The 19,924-nt window shown below is 40.9% G+C and overlaps 1 protein-coding gene across 1 annotated transcript in view; it reads left to right on the top strand.

The window, feature by feature from the left end:
• The window catches only part of SP7 (Sp7 transcription factor), a 56,971-nt gene extending 46,278 nt beyond the window's left edge, over positions 1-10,693 (top strand). Inside the window, exon 2 of the mRNA XM_058169874.1 lies at positions 7,068-10,693. Coding sequence (XP_058025857.1) covers positions 7,101-8,348 — 1,248 coding nt within the window. The 5' untranslated portion in view covers positions 7,068-7,100 and the 3' untranslated portion in view covers positions 8,349-10,693. The remainder of the gene's footprint in view (positions 1-7,067) is intronic.
• The last annotated feature ends 9,231 nt before the right edge of the window (positions 10,694-19,924 follow it).

The following is a 19,924-nucleotide window of genomic DNA, read 5'->3' as shown; positions in this document are numbered from 1 at the left end:
ATGGGCTATGTTTTTCAGCTATGGTGCTTGAACCAGAGGTGAAACCCAGCAGGTTCTGACAGGAGAACTGGTAGCGGAAATTTTGAGTATTTCAGACAACTGGCAAATACCACTTCTGGCTGGCCCCAGAGTGGGGTGGGAATGGAGATTTTGCAATATCCTTCCCCTGCCACGCCCACCAAGCCACACCACGCCCACCAAGCCACGCCCACAGAACCGGTAGTAAAAAAAATTGGATTTCACCACTGGCTTGAACTAAAGAATATCCTCCTTCTGGCACCCTCAGCATTGGCTTTCCAAACTAAAAGACTGAGCCTTTTCTGGAAGGCATTTGGTGAACCATTGTGCTAACTCTATTATTATACTTTTAGCCAATTAATTATTTTGGTGCTGTGTCTTTTTGCTGCTCATGCTTTTGTGATGTAAAGCACTGGAAGTGTTATAAAATTATAATGAATAAATTGCACTTTTGCGGTGTGGCTCTTTCTACTATGTGGTTGGAATTGAAAATATATGATGACATTAAAAGTGAGTAGAATATCTGTAAAGCTGCCTCTATTTTGCGTAACATCTGCCAGAGAGTTCCTAGATCACAAACACATTTCTGTTTGCTGTTTAAATATAAAATTAAGTTCTTGAGATGCTGAATTCAGAATTATATGCCAAACTCGGAACCTGAAATGTTGGATGTGATCCTGGAAGATAATTCCCCATTGTAGTTTTATATGTCTTTCTATATTGCTATATGCAAAATAGCTTCTTTTTAGAAATAATGGGTTTAAATGTTTTCAATCTGATAAACAGGGTCTCAGTAGTTTTCATTTGATACTGATGAAATTGGAGTTAGAAATACAGATCAACTCCCACATAAATCAACCAAAAGAAACTATCAGGGCACTAAACATGTTTGTACAGAATGTTACTAAGTTACTGTTTCAACATTTTATGTCCTTTTGAAATCTCAGTGTTTTGAAGTAGGATATTTCAATTAGCCTCAGCTATATTCTGGAACATCATTAACTCATTACAGTGGCAGCTATAAGGTCAACTGTAAGGTTTATAGCACAGGACAAATGAATGCATGAATTTTAAAAATCATCAGAATATTCTAAGGATTACATAAAACATGATTAAGACATTAGGAGAGTAAATACATTTTTATTAGGTACCAAAAAAGAGTGAAATAGAATAGGTTATTTACCACGAGAAAATATTTCATAAAAATCTGTTATCATAAGAGAGGGTCCCATCTCTAGTAGTTAGTCTATTCTTCAGAGCTAGTAAAAGCCCCAGGTTGAACTTAAAATGTGAAGAAGAAGAGCAATTCTTCAGATATGATTCCAAAAAAGATGGACAATAGCAGCTATAAAGAGTTGCAAGCAAGTGCTACATTCATGGTCTTATGCATACTAAAGCCCATCTCGGACTCATATATGAAATGTTGCAGAGGCCTAATTAGAAGATACATACATGTGTATCAGTGGTGGGTTTCAAACTGTTTTATTATTGGTTCTGGATACTGCAAAATCTCCATTCCCACCCCACTCCAGGGGAAGGTTACTGCAAAATCCCCATTTCCTCCCGATCAGCTGGGACTTGGGAGGCAGAGAATAGATGGGGGCGGGGCCAGTCAGAATTTTTACTACCGGTTCTCTGAAATACTCAAAATTTCCACTACCGGTTCTCCAGAACTGGTCAGAACCTGCTGAAACCCACCTCTGATGTGTATGTGAATGTGTGCTCCATTGTTTCCAAGAGCATTATAGGACAAAAATAGGATTTTGAAATGTATACTAGAAAATTGATGCGTTCAATTAACCTGTAATAGGGATATGAATGTCTTATTCTTTATTGCAGCTATTAATGCTAAAGACAAACATAGGATGCAGTGGTAGTGAAAGTAATGTATTGTTTGAAGCAACATTTTCCTTCCTCCATCAAACAGGCCTTTGATACCTCCTTGATTTCCAAAGGACTGAATGTTACTCTCTATTTTCTCTATCCTCTGTTCCATTTGCAACCACCTCAGCACCATCTTCATTCATTTTCCCATGCTCTGTAACAGGAACACTTATTAAAGGTAGTCCTCAACTTACATCCATTCGTTTAGTGATTGTTGAAGTTACAGTGGCACTGAAAAAAGTGATTTAAAACCGGTCTTTGTGCTTATGACTGTTGTACCATTCCCATGGTCACATGATCATCATTTGCAAGCTTCCCAGCTGGCTTCTGACAAGCAAAGTCAATGGAGAAGCCAAATTCACTTAACAACTGTGTGATTCACTTAACAAATGCAGTGATTTGCTTAACAACCATGACGAAAAGACTGCAAAATTGGATGTGACTCACTTTACAACTATCTTGTTAACAGAAATTCTGGCCCCAATTATGGTCATAAGTCAAGGACTACCTGTATATAGTTTAGGCCCGTGTAATCTGTGTGTGATAGATTGTCTTACTAGAGTTGCATGAATAAAAATATCATTTTAGATAAATTGCCAATCTGCAATTAAACCTTTCTGAAAAACTAGATCATGTACTGGGTGTAACTCTTACCCTTCTTTTCAGAACTTGTTCCTATATATTGCTATAAATCACCGTGATGGTAATTTTCCTTGCTTGTAGAAGAAATTTTTGAATTTCACCTCTGGCTGTGATACCACAAGGTGAGATTTGTGAAACAGCTAGAGTGAAATGCAAAGCTACTTGAATTTCAAGTTTTTTCACATTTTTGTTCCTGGCTTTGAAACGGGGACCTTTTCCATGGTTTAAGACATGCATTTTTACAGTTAAAGAGCCAGCTTTTTGTATCTCCGTTATATAGCCATGATGCAGTTCACCAAAGAATATAGATTCTAAACTAACTACTTAACAGAATAACAGAGTTGGAAGGGACCTTGGAGGTCTTCTAGTCCAACCCCCTGCATAAGCAGGAGACCCTATACCATTCTGGATCAATAGCTGTCTAATCTCTTCTTAAAAGCCCTCCAGTAATAGAGCACTCATAACTTCTGAAAGCAAGCTGTTCCACTGGTTCCACTGATCTGAAACTGATAAGAACAGATGTAAAATTGAGAACAGGTTTTATGTGGTGTGCAATCATTAATTATATGAATGGGAATTATTTAATAAGAACACATAACATTCACTTTGGGATAGTTATATTACTTTGTCATCCTTATGCCATAGGAAAAAAAGGTCCCTAGGCAAATAAGGCTGGCAGCTCACCTGAGATAGACTGATAAAGGACAACTATCACAAGTGCCCAAATTCTGCAGCTAATTTAACCAGGGGTGCTATTCAGCAGGTTCTGACAAGTTCTGGAGAACCAGTAATGGACATTTTGTGTATCACCTTTGGCTGCCCCCAGAGTGGGGTGGAAATGGGGATTTTGCAGTATCCTTCCCCTAGGAGTGGGGTGGGAATGGTGATTTTGCAGGATCCTTCCCCTGCCATGCCCACCAAACCACACCACACCACGCCCACCAAGCCACTCCCACAGAACTGGTAGTAAAAAAATTGAATTCCACCACTGAATTTAACCCCCCCCCCAAAAAAAACCCTTTAACAGAATGTCTGGACAGGCAAAAGAATAGAGTCATCTATTCTTTGGGATCTAATCCTATGGTTTTTACTTTAACGGCTGTATAGCCCCTGCTTAAAGATATCTGCAGAGACATCAATCACCCTGCCAACAAAAGTGCGTATAGTCAAGGCTATGGTTTTCCCAGTTGCAATGTATGGCTGTGAAAGTTGGACCATAAGAAAAGCTGAGCGCCAAAGAATTGAGGCCTTTGAACTATGGTGCTACAGTCCCTTGGACTGCAAGGCGAACAAACCAGTCAGTCCTAGAGGAGATCAACCCTGACTGCTCTTTAGAAGGCCAGATCCTGAAGATGAAACTGAAATACTTTGGCCACCTAATGAGAAGGAAGGATTCACTTGAGAAGAGCCTAATGCTGGGAAAAATTGAGGGCAAAAGAAGAATGGGACGACAGAGAATAAAGTGGCTGGATGGAGTCACAGAAGCAGTAGGCGTGAGCTTAAATGGACTCCAAAGGATGGTAGAGGATAGGAAGGCCTGGAGGAACGTTGTCCATTGGGTCGCGATGGGTCGGACACGACTTTGCAACTAACAACAACAACAACAAAGATATCTCCATCTTCTCCCTTAAAATTGTTAAAAATGTGTTTTTCCGTTTTACAATGACAGGACTTTTTCATGAAACCTTGATGATTCCAAGATTCATTCACACACCCTACCTGTGAATTTCTTAGCAGTGAGAACTAGAGTAGATGAAGTTCTGGTCCAATCTGTCAATGTTTTCCCTATCTGTTTAACTATTACAGGTAGTCCTTAACTTATGACCATACTTGGAACCTGAACTTCTATTGCTAAGCCAGGCAATTGTTAAGTGAATCACATCCAATTTTATGACCTTTTTTTCCCATGGTCCATCACTGCTGTTGAGTGAATTGTGTTGTTATTGAGCAAATACACCTTCTCCCATTGACTTTGCTTGTTGGGTACTGGCTGGGAAGGTGGCAACTAGTCACATGACCCCGGGATACTTCAACCATAAATACATGCTTGTTGCCAAGTACTCAAATTTTGATTACGTGACTATGGGAATGTTGCGGTGATTGTGTGAAGACCAGTCATAAATCACTTTTTCAGTATTGCTGTAATTTTGAACCAGAGGTGGATTTCAGCAGGTTCTGACCAGTTCTGGAGAACCGGTAGCGGAAATTTTGTGGAGAAACGGTAGTAAAAATTCTGACTGGCCCCTCCCCCATCTATTCTCTGCCTCCCAAGTCCCAGCTGATTGGGAAGAAATGGGGATTTTGCCATATCCTTCCCCTGGAGTGGGGAAGGAATGGAGATTTTACAGTATCCTTCCCCTGCCACGCCCACCAAGCCACACCCACCAAGCCATGCCACGCCCACCAAGCCACACCCATAGAATTGGTAGTAAAAAAATTTGAAACCCACCACTGCTTTGAACAGTCACTAAACAAATGGTTGTAAGTTGAGAATGTGCCATAACAGTGCTGAGAATGTAATATGACAAGTGGTAATGGTTATAGATATAGACAACTTTTTTACAAGTAGTCTGCCCCTTTGTTGAAAAAGGCATTGACCTGCAAATTATAGTCTTCAGTGTTTAATTTCAATTCATTAACCTACTTTATGGTTAATTCAGTGCAAAAACAAATACTTCTTGTAACAACATGTTTTCTGTGGTGGTGCAGAGGTTATAATGCAGTACTGCAGGCTAATTCTGCTGATTGTCAACTGCCAGCAGTTCGGCAGTTCAAGTCTCACTGACTCAAGGTTGACTCATCCTTCCATCCTTCCGAGGTGGGTAAAATGAGGACCCAGATTGCTGGGGGCAATAGGCTGACTCTGTAAACCGCTTAAGAGAGGGGCTGTCAAGCACTGTGAAACCAGGGGTGAAATCCAGCAGGTTCTGACAGGTTCTGGAGAACCGGTAGCAGAAATTTTGAGCAGTTTGGAGAACTGGCAGTGGAAATTTTGAATAGAACCAACAAATACCACCTCTAGCTGGCCCCAGAGTGGGGTGGGAATGGAGATTTTGCAATAGCCTTCTCCCAGGAGTGAGGAGGGAATGAGGATTTTGCAGCATCCTTCCCTGGAGTGGGGTGAGAATGGAGATTTTTGCAGTATCCTTCCCCTGCCATGCCCACCAAGCCATGCCCACAGAACCGGTAGTAAAAAAAATTGGATTTCACCACTGTACAGTGAAACAGTATGTAAGTCTAAGTGCTACTGCTAGCTGGAAAGATTAATTATTAATTGAACTGTCCATAATTATTTTTAATAGAATGAATTTCATTGGATGTAATCTATATTTTGGCCCAACCACTTTTGTCACCCTATTGGTTGAAATGTATACTTAAGAATGTAAGGTATAGATAAGAGAAGCAACAAAGAAATGAAATAAATGTGTCATGTACTGAACACAGTTGGGGAACTTCTATAGAAATAGATGCCAAGTTGTACATTGTATTCTTGTGCAGCTCCCATTCAGTGTGCCTTATGGTTGCCCAGAACCTGGTGCCAAAAGACTCTTTGGTGCCCCACAGAGACTAGATTATGACAATGTCCCCAAATTCAAAATGGACTCTCGTGGCACAATCACCATATGTGATTGTAATAAGAAGCTAAAGTGTCACTGCAACTCAACTTTTCAGACTGGCTTCTTCGGACATCTTTGACTCAGCTATTTGAAAAAGTCACCATCTGAAGAAGCAGAAAAAATATACAGTACACGTCAGGATCATGCAAATAGAAAGGAAGGTCTAATTCTTTTCGGAACTGGCCATTTCCTTGAGCAGTGAGCTAGTATATCTCATTAAAACAGATTTGTCATATGAAGCTATATCAGAATAACAGAGTCAGAAGGGACCTCAGAGGTCTTCTAGTCCAACCCCCTGCTCATTCCAGACAACTGGCTGTCCAGTCTTTTCTTAAAAGCCTCCAGTGATGGAGCATCCACAACTTCTGTGTTGTACAACAGTGTTGTATTATATAAATCAGTGTTGTACATGTAATTTTGTTGTAAATCTGTTTTGCAGCAATAATTTATATCATTTAAGAAGAATGGTGTGACTTTTTCCGTACATACAATTTATAATTCATATTATAATATACCATGAAACCCATCCATGCCAATAACTAAAGAATTGTCTCAATGGCAAATATAACTGTCTTACCTTCACATTTGTGTTGCACTAAAACCCATTTCTATAGAAAATGTTTAAATTCTGTTCTGAGGACAACTAGGCAAATGTTCACAGTAGTCCAATGATTAGGAGGTTCCATGATCTCTTATAAAAGTATCTCATAATTGTAGAAAGGAAGGGTGGTTTGTTTCTTTTGTACTTCTAATGGGCAAATACTTATTATTCTTGGAAAAATAGTCCATTGCTTCCCTAAGTAGGATGCTGTTTATGATCCTGCCTGTATTTCCTCTGCCCCAATTTACAGCATTCCTAAATTTCCTTTTGCCTTTTTTGCTTTTTCTCTCTTTTCCCACCCCTAGGAAGAAGTGCAGTATGGCTCCAGTTCCCTGGCTATGTTGACGGACACTTGGGATAAATTTGGAAATTCTAACCCAGTTCAAGAACCAACCTCTCCCAGAAACACTGAGAACAATTTGGGAAGAAAACCTTACCTTTTGGGAGTGGAGTCTTTTGCTCCAAAACTCTGGAGCACTGAAGGCATGGGAGATTCCTATGCAGCCACTTTCCCCAATGGGAATGGATTGATGTCTCCTTCAGCAAGCCCACAAGCTTCTACCACTTACAGCAATGATTACAGTCCTTTTCCCCATTCCTTCTCAGCCTCACCCACAACTCAAGATCCTTCTTCGTTGCTGGTGCCTAAGGGGCATCCATCCCCTGATTGTCTCCCCAGTGTCTATACCTCCTTGGACATGGCACACCCTTATGGCTCCTGGTACAAAGCTGGCATCCACCCTGGCATCTCTACCAGTTCTAGCAACCCTACGGCTTCTTGGTGGGATATGCATTCCAACAGCAACTGGCTGAGTTCTCAGCCACAATCAGATGGACTCCAGGGCTCCTTACAGTCCATGCCGAGTCAGGCGCCCATCAGCCCCCAGCTACCCAGTTACACTTCTGAGTTCACAACTTTGAATCCTGCTCCTTACCCTGCAGTAGGCATTACTTCTTCATCACACCTTCTCCCTTCAGGACAACATGTGCTGCCCCAAGAAATGTATAAACCCAAGCCAGTGGCCAATAACTCCCTGATGGAAGGTGGGATTGCCTTGAAGTCTGGAAGAGGGGGCTCCTTTGGCAGCACAACCGGCAGGTCCACTTGTGACTGCCCTAATTGCCAAGAACTAGAGCGGCTTGGGGCCTCGGCAGCCAGCCTGCGGAAGAAGCCGATCCACAGCTGCCATATCCCAGGCTGCGGGAAGGTCTATGGGAAGGCCTCACACCTGAAAGCCCACCTGCGATGGCATACTGGGGAACGTCCTTTTGTCTGCAACTGGCTTTTCTGCGGCAAGCGTTTTACGCGCTCAGACGAGCTGGAGCGCCACGTTCGCACCCATACCCGGGAGAAGAAATTTACTTGTTTACTCTGTAACAAGCGCTTCACTCGTAGCGACCACCTCAGCAAGCATCAGAAGACCCATAATGAAATGGGAGTGGGCAAACCCCCAGACGGTGAAGCGGAGCGAGAAGAGGTTGCGACAGTGGCTGGTTCTCCCAACGCTGCCGCCCTTCAAGATGGCCTGGCTGGAGAGGAAAAAGATGCCACCAGCCCCGAGCAAAGCAGTCTCCTGGAAATCTAATGGGTACTGTGCGCGTGCTCCAGCTTGCTTACTTCGTACCATCTCCACCGTTCTTCTTTGAGTGCTTCCTGCTAAATAATTTATTTGTGGATGAAACACAACCGCTGTTGCCGTTAGCCATTCCTCTAGCTAAGATTGTACCTTATGTAAAGCTTCCCTAACCCCAATCCAGAAGCCAAATTCAGCTGGGACCTCAGAAAGTCTATGACTTTGTGGCTAAAGACTCATAGGCAAAATCTGAAGCTACATCCGCTATTGTTTCTTAAGCTGTTAAAACCAAAATAGCTACCCGCTGAGGTCTCTTTATGTGATCATTTGGATAATGGCCAAAACATTGAACTCGTAATATCATGTGTAGGACTAGCCAAGTAGCAGGCTGGGCAGGACTGAAATAAATTTTTCTCAGGGTATGTATAGGAATCACTTTCCATCTCATGTAAACCCGCTGAGCATATGATTCTGAGCACCTCTCCTAACTTCTGGCACCCGTAGGTGACGGATAAAAACAATGGCCTTCTTTGAGATTAGAACAGTGTATCTGCACCATTGAGCGTGCCCTTCTTCCCAGACTCTAGTGCAATACTCAGAAGATAATAGTCAAATAGTCATCTCGCAGTGAAATGGGCAGCAAACAAATTTGATAAGTATATGAATTAATAAGTTGGTTAGCTTCAGATGCTGAAAGAGTGCTTATTAGAGTTTTAAGAGCTGCAAGAAAAAAAAAGTTTTACAAGGAATGGCTCTCCAGGTGACTGATAGCATTGATGGGAAAAGCCACAGCTGGTAAAACTGTGCCTATTTGTCAAGCTCTTCAAGATTTATAAGCCCTGGCAGGATCCAGATATGGAATTTTATTACTAAGCCTCCACCCTTTCTTTAAATAAACTTGGAAGCTACTGGTTCGAAATTGTTGCTTCAGTAAATATAAAAGGAACTTTTGCTATTAAAAATCCCATCCTATTTAAAATCAAAAGTCGTGGTTCTGGAGGCCTTAGGTAATAATTCGGAAGGACAAATTAGCAGCCAATTATACAGCCATCACTCTTCCACCAGTATAAATGGGGATTCTGTTCTCCCTTGATTTCTGTCCATATATTTTTTGCTGCCAGATCAGCAAGTATTGTGTAGTTGATTGGGTCATGCAGTGATCACTCCGAAGAAGATTTTGGCATTTCGCAGGTAGAATTTCTGCCTGGTTTCCCCTGGTTTTCTATGAATGTCACTTATTATGCCAAGAGCTAATTTGGGCCTTATTTTGAATATTAGGGACATGACCTTATAAAGTACAAATGGACTGTTCCACTGAAGTGCAGAAATAGAGAAATTCTAATGTTCTTTATTTTACCAAGGTAAAGGAAGTTGAAGAGGAAAACCAGTAATTTCATAAGAGAAATAAGAAGAATAGCTCACAAGATGTCCCATATAGGTGCTACAAGGCTGTTTTGAACCTTTCTCTTCCCATATATTTAATCTAGAAATATATTTATCCTTAAATTATGATGAAAAATAAATAGAGGTGAGGAGGTGGCTGGATTCTCCAAAAAGCCTCTAACCAAAGGCATTTATTTTCTGAGAGATCAGAACGGTCTCTCTGTTCATTGGGAAAGAGCTTTCCTTGTGCAAAACAGTGCCACCTGCAACTTGCTTTGTTCTTTTTAGTTGTAGCTTCATATTTTGGGGGAGAAATGAAATATTTATAATCTAAAATGCTTTTTGTTTTAACTTCTATTCATTTTTGATTAAAAAAAAAAGATTCAGGTGGATCTGGAAGCTTGTTAATACTGGATATTTTGAGAAGCAAATTCTCAATATTTGAGTGTTCTCATTTTTTGGTAGGGATCTACTCGGTTTAGCAAACCAACTATCAACAGCTTAAGCCTTAGAGAAGGAAATCCCTGGCACAACATCCTCTATTGTTTTGGGGAATTATTCCTTTTCAAAAGTCTAATGTCTGTGGACCTATGTGGTTAAATGCTTCCCAGGTTGCTTTGATCTGCTTGGTTTGGAGCTCAGGTCAAGGCCACTGGATAGAAGAAGCTCACATAGTTAATTACCAACAAGAGGTCATTGCTAGAAAAACAATATTCTTGTGTCAAGTTCTCCCCGTCCATTTTGCAGTATTTAGGCACACTATTTCCACTGAGTTTCTGTGCGCTGCCCCTGCTTCCAACATCATTAATTGGCTTCTCAAAGGGAACCTCAAATGTGATTTAACTCACAACGTGGAGAAACTCTAAAGTTTTTGAGAGAGGGGAGTTATTATTAGCTAGTTAATACAAAATGTAGTCCGGTATATTGCTTCAGAAGTGCAAATCATCACTCTCTGTTGTTTGCCTGCTCAAGCAGCTCACACGAAAGCTCATTTTTGCTTTGGATTTTGCTTATTTTTAATTTAAAAATAAAAATAAAAATATAAGCTATGTTGGAGGGGGGGGCGGAAAGAATGCTGAAAGAAACTGGATCCTTATGTATGGAAGTACAATCCAATCTGGTGCTACTGTACCACATTTCTAATAAAGTGGCACTTTTACTGCCTGCAAAGTTACTGCTTTTCTGGAGCCTTTGTAGCTGCTCACAAGCATGGAAGCTGGGGGCAACCTGGGGTCTATACAGAGGTGAAACCTAAAAATTTTCCCTACTGGTTCTGTGGGCGTGGCTTAATTGGTGGGCGTGGCTTGGTGGTCAGGTGACTGAATGGGCATGGCCAATAATAATAAATAATAAAAATAATAAAGTATACAAAACTTGGGAGCGCACCAGTCTACCTTCTTTAAAAAAAGAGGCACTGGTCTAGTAAGTGCCCTTTTTTGGGAGGCACCGGTCTACCTTCTTTAAAAATAGAGGCATCTGTCTACTAGCCTCCTACAGCGCTGATCAGCTGTAGTGCGGCCCTTTGAAGCGCCACGGCAGTCATTTAAGGCCGTTTGCAGCTATATCACCACCGAGAGCTTCAGAGACAGAGAAGAGGAACAGCGAGGCGTGGGCAGTGAGGGGGGGCAGGGATTTTTGCTACCGGTTCTCTGAACTACCTGCCCCCATTGCTACCGGATCGCCCAATCTGGTCCGAACCGTGAGCATTTCACCCCTGGATCTATATCAACCCCCCTCTACCCTCCTTCTTCTGCATATCCTCCTCCTTCTGCAATGCCCAGTCCATCCATCTGGAGCAGGGTTTCTCAAACTCCACAACTTTTAAGTCTGTGTGGACTTCGACTCCCAGAATTCTCCAGCCCGGACTTAAAAGTTCTCCAAGATTGAGATATGCTGATCTCTTAGAGTGTCCTTACCTACTTGAGAAAGGCAAACCTGGATGACCCTTTTAAAGAATGAGCTGACTGAACTGTGGGATGAGGCAGTTTTGTCTTGTCCTTGTAGTGGTAGCATCTTAGAAGTGGCTAAGGAGGCAGGCATTGCCTCTAGGGGTCACCGAGAGGCTGACAGGGAGTCCCCTGCTTTTAGTTCCCATGGCCAAGGAGGAATTGCACTCCCCAGGACAATTGCCACAAAAGCTGTCCTTCGGGAAATGGTGACTACTGCAGCTCCCAGCCTCCCTCCCAAGATCACCCCTTTGGAACAAAGACCTTCTGTCAGCCGGGCTTTCACAACAGCACAATAGACTTTTGTGAGGAGACAAACTCTCATCAGAAGGAAGGGCAATTACAGGCAACACCAGCCAGGCTGGACTTTAATTCCTTGAGGTTCACTATATTGCCATAGTTCATATTTGAGAATGAGATGACCCTTGGAGGCTTTCTTCCTGCCTAGGCTTGCTCATAAGCTCAATACCAGTCTAAGGCAGGTCACAAAATGGCCCCTCCACCCACTTTTAAGAAATCCCAGTCACTGTGCACATACACCTGTTCCACTGTCTGAGGTAGGCTACTTCATCTTGTCACAACCCTTGGTTACTTTCTATTAAGTATTAAGCCTCTCTGGCTAATAAACACCCAACATGTTGGTGGAAGGTTGTTTTTCTAGCACAAGGGTCAGCAACCTGCGGCTCTGGAGCCGCATGTGGCTCTTTCATCCTTCTGCTGCGGCTCCTTGTTGCTGGTCAGCTCCACAATTGATAGGGCTTTCGGTTAGAGGAAAAAGGTAGAGGAAAAAGGATGCTGCGCTAGGAGGACACTCTTTGGTGGGGGAACCAAACTTCTGGTCAGCAGAGAAAAAAGGACACCGCGCTAGGAGGAGACGATGATGGGGGAACTGGACTTCCGGTCGGCTCCAGAATTGAACGGAGGCTTCTGGTTAGGACCTTTGTGGCTCTTTGAGTGTTTAAGGTTGCCGACCCCTGTTCTAGCAGTACAAAAAGGAGTATTGGAATATTGGAAGTGGGGAGTGGAATCTCGCATAGGAGGGCAGCTGAATGTCTCTGGGTAAGTAAGTGCAATGGAAAAATCTGTTTTCAAACAGGACATTTTTTTGAAATATAAAATTCTGGGAACAAACAGTAAGGTAGCCTTCACTTCCTGCCTGTCAGATTTTCAAAACCTGACACGTCACAGTTAGCAAAGTGAATACATAGCTAAACCGATTGTTGGCCTTGACCGGCAGGATACTGAGTAACCGACCCACATCATTTAAAGCTGTTTCAACTATTTGGTATGTTTTCATGACTTACAAAATAATAAAATACCATTTACAGCTAGCCCTCGACTTACAACAGTTTGTTTAGTGACTGTTCAAACTTACAACAACATTGAAAAAATGACGTCTCTTTTTCACACGACCATTGTGTCCCTGAGGTCATGTGATAAAAATCCAGACACTTGATAATTGGTTCATCTTTATGATGGTTGCAGTGTCCTGGGGTCATGTGATCATTTTTGCCACCTTCCGATGAGCAAAATCGATGGGAAAGTCAGTTTCACTTAACAACTGTGTCACTAACATCACAATTGCAGGGATTCCTTTAACAAGACAGGTCACAGGATGGGGCAAAATTCACTTAACAAATGTCTCACTTAACAACAGAAATTTTGGGCTCAACTGTGGTTGTAAGTCAAGGACTACCCTGTATATGAGACTAGGAATGTTTCATATATATATATATATATATATATATATATATATATATATATATATATATATATATATATATATATATATATATATATATATATATATATACACACTGTGAAGCTGTAATCAAGTAGAATGCATCTGCTATACAGGCATGTAAAAGTCTCTTGGAGAGGAAATGCAGGATGAAAATTTAATAAGAGTATAACACCAGTGTGAGCATCATCATGGTTTCATGAATTACATCTGGGAAACTAGTTTGGACTTTATACAAAGAATTCTGTAGTAATTCCTGCTTCCTTTCTCCAGAGTGACATTGTTCCAAGATTTCCTAGGAATAAATCTGAGAATCTCCAGACTAGTACCCCAGCTAATGGGGACCCATGACCACCTACTTATACAGAGCTGCAGTCTAAAAGTTGCTTAATTTAGTCGGCCACTAACTAGGCATAATTCTGACTTGTTGGTTCTTGCAGCACATAATAAGGCTCCTCGGCACTGGACTCGGAGGAAAAGCACTGAGCGAGCTAATTTAACAACTCTCAGCTACTCCTTAAACCAGCTACATCTTTTCTCAAAATTACACGGTTAATCACATCTGAAGCACAATCTTGGGGAAAGCTATGTTTGATTTCAGGAATTGTCAACTGGTAATATAAAAGACCCTGATGTATTCCAAAGCACTTTCTTCTGTTTGAGTCTGAAATTGTCAGGCACAAAAATCAAATTCACACATGTAAACCATAAACTAGCTACTTTATCGCTCAAGCCTATTTTACATCAGTCTTCTCAGACTGGCAACTTGCCCCTGGGAAGACTAGATAAGGTTCAAATGGCATTCAAGAGGTGTGTGTGTGTGTGTGTGTGTGTGTGTGTGTGTGTGTGTGTGTGTCTACGTAAGGATTCTAGACTGATCCCCTGCTTGACCACCCCTCCCAAATGGGACAGTCTCTCTTTAACAGAAGCACTGCAGAGCCGAATGGTCATGGGCCACCATTTTAGAAAGCATCTAAGCATCCCTGCTTAGTTTTTTCAATCCTGCATAATATTCCATGACCCCCTGTGGCAAGAGAATGCTGACAAGACTTCATTACATCAATATTCCTCTGTTTGACCAAGCTGGCAATAGTAGATGAATGACCAACTGAAATTATAAAAGGGATACTTTTGTTTTTAGCCATGTTTTTAAGGGGTTGTTGTGAACCTCCTAGAGTCCTTTATAATGAGATTGGTGACCAGAAGAAGGCCTCTAAATAAATAATCACTTGCAAAAGTAGCTTCTAAATTTGCAACTTCTAAAGCTACATAACACATGTTTATTAAAAGAAACCAACTGAACTAAAATTAACTTTCCGTAGTTTGAGAGCAAAATGCTCTTGCACGGATATGATCCTAATATACCGCATCCACTCTACCAAGCAAGATACAGCCGTATAGATGGCAATGATCTAATTCAAGAGGACAGTCTATATTGCCACTTTTTTCTTTTAAAACAACACTTTTTTTATCTATTGCATATGCGAAGTTTTTTTATTTATTTATTTATTTACATTTATATCCCGCCCTTTTCCGAAGACTCAGGGCGGCTTACAGTTATAGTCAAATTACAGTTGACTATTATTGTACTCAGAAGAAATGTTTATGACAGATTGAAGAATTTAAAAGCTATTTTGCAGATAGTTTACTGGATGCCCAGTAAAAAGTAAACAAGTTTTTAAAAGCATTTTAAAATTAGCCCTGAAACGTGTGTGTTTCTTAGCATTGTGTAATAACTCCAAAATAGTTTTAATACTTGGAAACAGATATGGTCGTTCCAGAAGCATATGTGCTGAAAAATACAGAGAGGAAAAACAAGTTTAGTGCTCTGTCCCAGATTGTTTGTAAAGATTAAATGCTGCAGATGAAAAGGCATCTACCAAAACAGTAAGTTCCTCCGGATGCATCACTGCCCAACTCAAAAGTTAAAAGTCTTTTTATATTGCAAAGGCAATTAGGTTTGCGGATTAGGTTGAAAAAAGCCGAGGTGTTGTTTGTTTTCTTTTGCTTCTGTTGTATTGGCAGTGCCTAGTGCTTCCAGGCGAGGCTTTTATTGTACAAGTGCCCAACCTCATTCGCTAAAATGTTATGCAGACAGATGTTCAGCTTAAGGATCTCTTGAGTTATCCCATGTTTTCCCAGACTTTATGTCAGGGATTTTTTTTTCTCCTTTCTGCAGAAACTCAGGTAAACAGGAAAATACAAGGTGGCTAACTTCACACATTGCACTAAATCTTAATATGGCTTGTTTGGGTTGAGCTCACTATATTGTACAAATCCAGCCAACGGTGGTTTATTCATACATAATAGCTTAGCGTGAATCCTGTTGGTAACAGCACAGTATCTTGCGATTGAGTACACCAGGAGTGCTCTATTTCTCTGAAAAATGGTAGAAAAAGGAAAGCAATGATAGAGCAATGACAACTCTTGAGAACTCCTCTAAAAGGGGGGGATGAGTAAAGCACAATTACATTCCTATATTGATTTGTTCCTTATATTGATTTATATTATATTATATATTATATCTATATTGATTTATTTGCTTGCTCCTGGGAAGGAAAGCTATGGCAAATCTAGATAGCTTACTAAAAAGCAGAGACATCACCCTGCCAACAAAAGTGCGTATAGTCAAGGCTATGGTTTTCCCAGTTGCAATGTATGGCTGTGAAAGCTGGACCATAAGAAAGGCTGAGCGCCAAAGAATTGAGGCCTTTGAACTCTGGTGCTGGAGAAGACTCCTGCGAGTCCCTTGGACTGCAAGGCGATCAAACCGGTCAGTCCTAGAGGAGATCAACCCTGACTGCTCTTTGGAAGACCAGATCCTGAAGATGAAACTGAAATACTTTGGCCACCTAATGAGAAAGAAGGACTCACTGGAGAAGAGCCTAATGCTGGGAAAGATTGAGGGCAAAAGAAGAAAGGGATGACAGAGAACGAGGTGGCTGGATGGAGTCACTGAAGCAGTAGGCGTGAGCCTAAATGGACTCCAGAGGATGGTAGAGGACAGGAAGGCCTGGAGGAAAGTTGTCCATGGGGTCACAATGGGTCGGACATGACTTCACAACTAACAACAATTGATTTGTTTTATTCTTTGTTGAATATGCCATAATGGCCACATCAATGTATACTCAAGTTTGTTAAGCCAAGCCCAAACCACATTATTGGCTTAGTATGATATATGAACTCAGCCTTTGTCATTGCAATGCCATATATGGAGGCACCCAATCTTAAATATTATGTTGCATCAGCTCTAGATCAAATATGTCTTTTTTTTTCCCCATTGAAAGCACACTGACCTCACTTTGTTTCTTGAATACAGGAAGAGCAGGGATTGATTAAAAAGCTGGCAATACTAGACATAGCTATGTGGGCAATCTTTCAGTGACCAAGGGCTATTTTAATATTCAGGGAGGCAATTACCACAAAGTGACAAGGCCACATCATACACGTGGGTGGGACAAGATTTAAGGGGGAGAAATTTAGAGGTTTTCTGCTTTTTAACTGTGACATGTCTATATTAGAAGTTACACTATGGTTTTTATGATCTTTCCACCTTAGAAGGGCAGAAGATGTGCCTCGTTTTCCACAATTGGGGCCAGAGGACTTCAAGAGCCTCAAAAAAGAAAAGAAAAGGTAGAGGTATATTTTGGGTCTAATGATTAACCACCCCAGCTAAGTATAATCAAAACATAGGAAAAGGATATCCTCCTTCCAGATATCATTTTTTCTGCTTTTCCTTCTTCTTTTTTCTTTTTAATTGTGCATCAAGATAAAAAAAAAATAGAATACAGAGTTGGTTGGGTTAAAAAATCAAGAAAAATGCAAAAAGAAAAAAAAACCTTTGGCGCATACATATACTACAAAGATTCATGCAACAGGTAAGGAAATAAACACAGATTTTTTTAAAAAAAACAATCATTGTTTGATTTCTATCCAGAACAATATTATAGAACCATTGTTAATGTATCTTAATGATATTCATATCTAAATCATCGTATCCCTAATTTGTGTGGTTTTCCCATTTTTTATTTTTTTTTAGCCAAAGCAGCTTCCCACACTTTAAAATACCACTCAACCAACATTACATGTACTTTTAATTTTCCATTGTTTGCAAATAAGATATGTAACAGCTAGTAACAGGAATCATATACCTTCACTGTATTATTTTTTTATAAATAACTCTAAGTAAGGAACATACATAATACTACTTCCTCCTCCTATTTTCTTACAGCAGTTTCCTCGGCTGTATCAGTTTATGTGTTAATAAATATGGATAGTCTTATTATTTTGAGAGGATTTTTGAAATTTCTTCAAAAAGACCTGTGACTCAAGGGAATACAAGCTGAAATGTTACTCTGCTAATTAATAAAAGATGTTATATATGTACTAGTTAACTTAACACATGTTGCACCCCCTACTTTCAAACCATTATTCGGTGATACTCAGCCACTTTTGATTTGCTGCCAAAGAATCCAGAGCACGGATTTAGTATTAGTATTTAGTATTTATTAAATTTCTATACCGCCCTTCTCCCGAAGGACTCAGGGCGGTTTACAGCCAACATAAAAAACAATATTTATAAACAGAATTAAAAGACAATATAAAAATCTAATTCAATTTGGCTAGTACCTATTAAAAATTATTCAAAGAACAATGATAAAACCCCACTTAAAACAATAGTATCTTAGGCCAACCCTGCTTGGTGGAATAAAAAAATCTTGAGCTCGTGTCGGAAGGTCCGGAGGTCGGGGAGTAATCGTAACCCCAGAGGAAGCTCATTCCAGGATGGTGAACCTTTCCAAGTTAAACATGTCAAATTTGGAAGCTGCGTAACTTGATTCTCCAGGTGTGTCACTTACACCCTAACAAAACAAAAGAGAAACAAATCTCTACCTCCCCTTCTAGGCCGCCCTTAACGGTGGCACTTGGCAACAGCACTGAGCCTGAGCCTGAAATAGAGAACCAGGCCTTGACTTCATCGTGCTCCCATCACTGCTATCAAAAAGTCCGCCTCACGCCATCTCCCAATGCGTGCAAGCCTGAGGAACAGCATGATTGTCCCTTCGGCCCAGCGCTTTTCAGGATCTGCCACACACCGCTTACTGTCAGGCAGTGTTATCTTTCTGCTGACAGTCCCCTGAGGCTTACCAGGCTGCTCCAGGTCGCAGGAGGCCTTCTGTCAGGCACAGGAAGCCAAGAATGACCCGAGTAAGAGCAAAAAGAAGTTTCTTATTGTATGTTCATCCATAGACAAAATCAGTGGTGGGATTCAAATAATTTAGCAACTGGTTCTCTGCTCTAATGATTTCTTCCAACAACTAGTTCACCAAACTCTTCAGAAAGTTAACAACCGGTTCTCTAGAAGGGGTGCGAACTGGCTGAATCCCACCACTGGACAAAATCTTGCCAGATTAAAGCACGCTCTGTATAAGTATCTGAAAAATGCAAGAATTTTTCAGAAATTAGAGAAGTTCCTTTCTGGGCTGCTTCTTGTATAGCAAGAATTCAAGTCTGATGTTTGTCTTTATTTCTCCTTCTTCTTCTTATTTATTTATTATTTATTAATCACATTTATATACCGCCCTATCTCCCAAGGGACTCAGGGCGGTTCACAGGCAAGTAAAAAGCACATATAAATACAGACTAAAATAACAATTAAAAAACTTATTCTAGAAGGCCGAATTATTAAAAAACAATATAAATAATAAAACCCATTTAAAACCAATACAAATTTAAGATCTAATCCAGTCCTTCTTGTAAATTCAGTGCCAGATTCAACCACACCTTTTGTTCTTGAAGCAGCTTCAGAGAATAGTCTTCTGCAGCCTCCGCAGCCTTAAAAAAAAATCGTGCAAGAACAGGTCGTACTTTCAAAAATAGTTATGGTCAGACGTTGGTGAATGCTGGTGTGTCACCCGAAACGCGTGTCTTAGATTTCTCATCACTGATCTAGAGATTTGTCATGCATCACCTATTCAAAAATTACTTGTCCCTTGTCTACTTGAAGTTAACAATGTTTAATTTAGAAGAGGGCAACTTTTAGTAGACAAAAGGTCAGATCTGCTGGCTTTAACATTAACAGAGCACAGATATCACACACATTGTGGGAGGGAGCTGTTTAAGTCTCTTTGTGTTTTTCTGCTGTGATCAAGGTTACTGTCTTTCCAGGTCTGTCCAAGAAATTCTGGTTTGTAGCCTGTTGATCCAGACTGAACCATAGAACTCCATCCTCTACAGCAGGGGTCTCCAACCTTGGTCCCTTTAAGACTTGTGGACTTCAACTCCCAGAGTCCCTCAGCCAGCAAAGTTCAAAACTTCTCTGGGAGTTGAAGTCCACAAGTCTTAAAGGGACCAAGGTTGGAGACCCCTGCTCTACAATGTGTTGAAGAACAAGTCTTCTCATCATAGCATGCAACCTTCCCCCCGCAAAAAACACACCCTCCACACATATACCTATCAGCTGAGAATCACAGGGGTGTTGTGCAAGAACGGAAACTCCTGTATATTGCCCAAATCCT

This window comes from Ahaetulla prasina, chromosome 2 (assembly GCF_028640845.1).
Source record: "Ahaetulla prasina isolate Xishuangbanna chromosome 2, ASM2864084v1, whole genome shotgun sequence".
Lineage (NCBI taxonomy): Eukaryota > Metazoa > Chordata > Lepidosauria > Squamata > Colubridae > Ahaetulla > Ahaetulla prasina.
The sequence above is the reverse complement of the archived record's forward strand: the minus strand, read 5'-3'. Positions and strand labels throughout refer to the sequence as shown.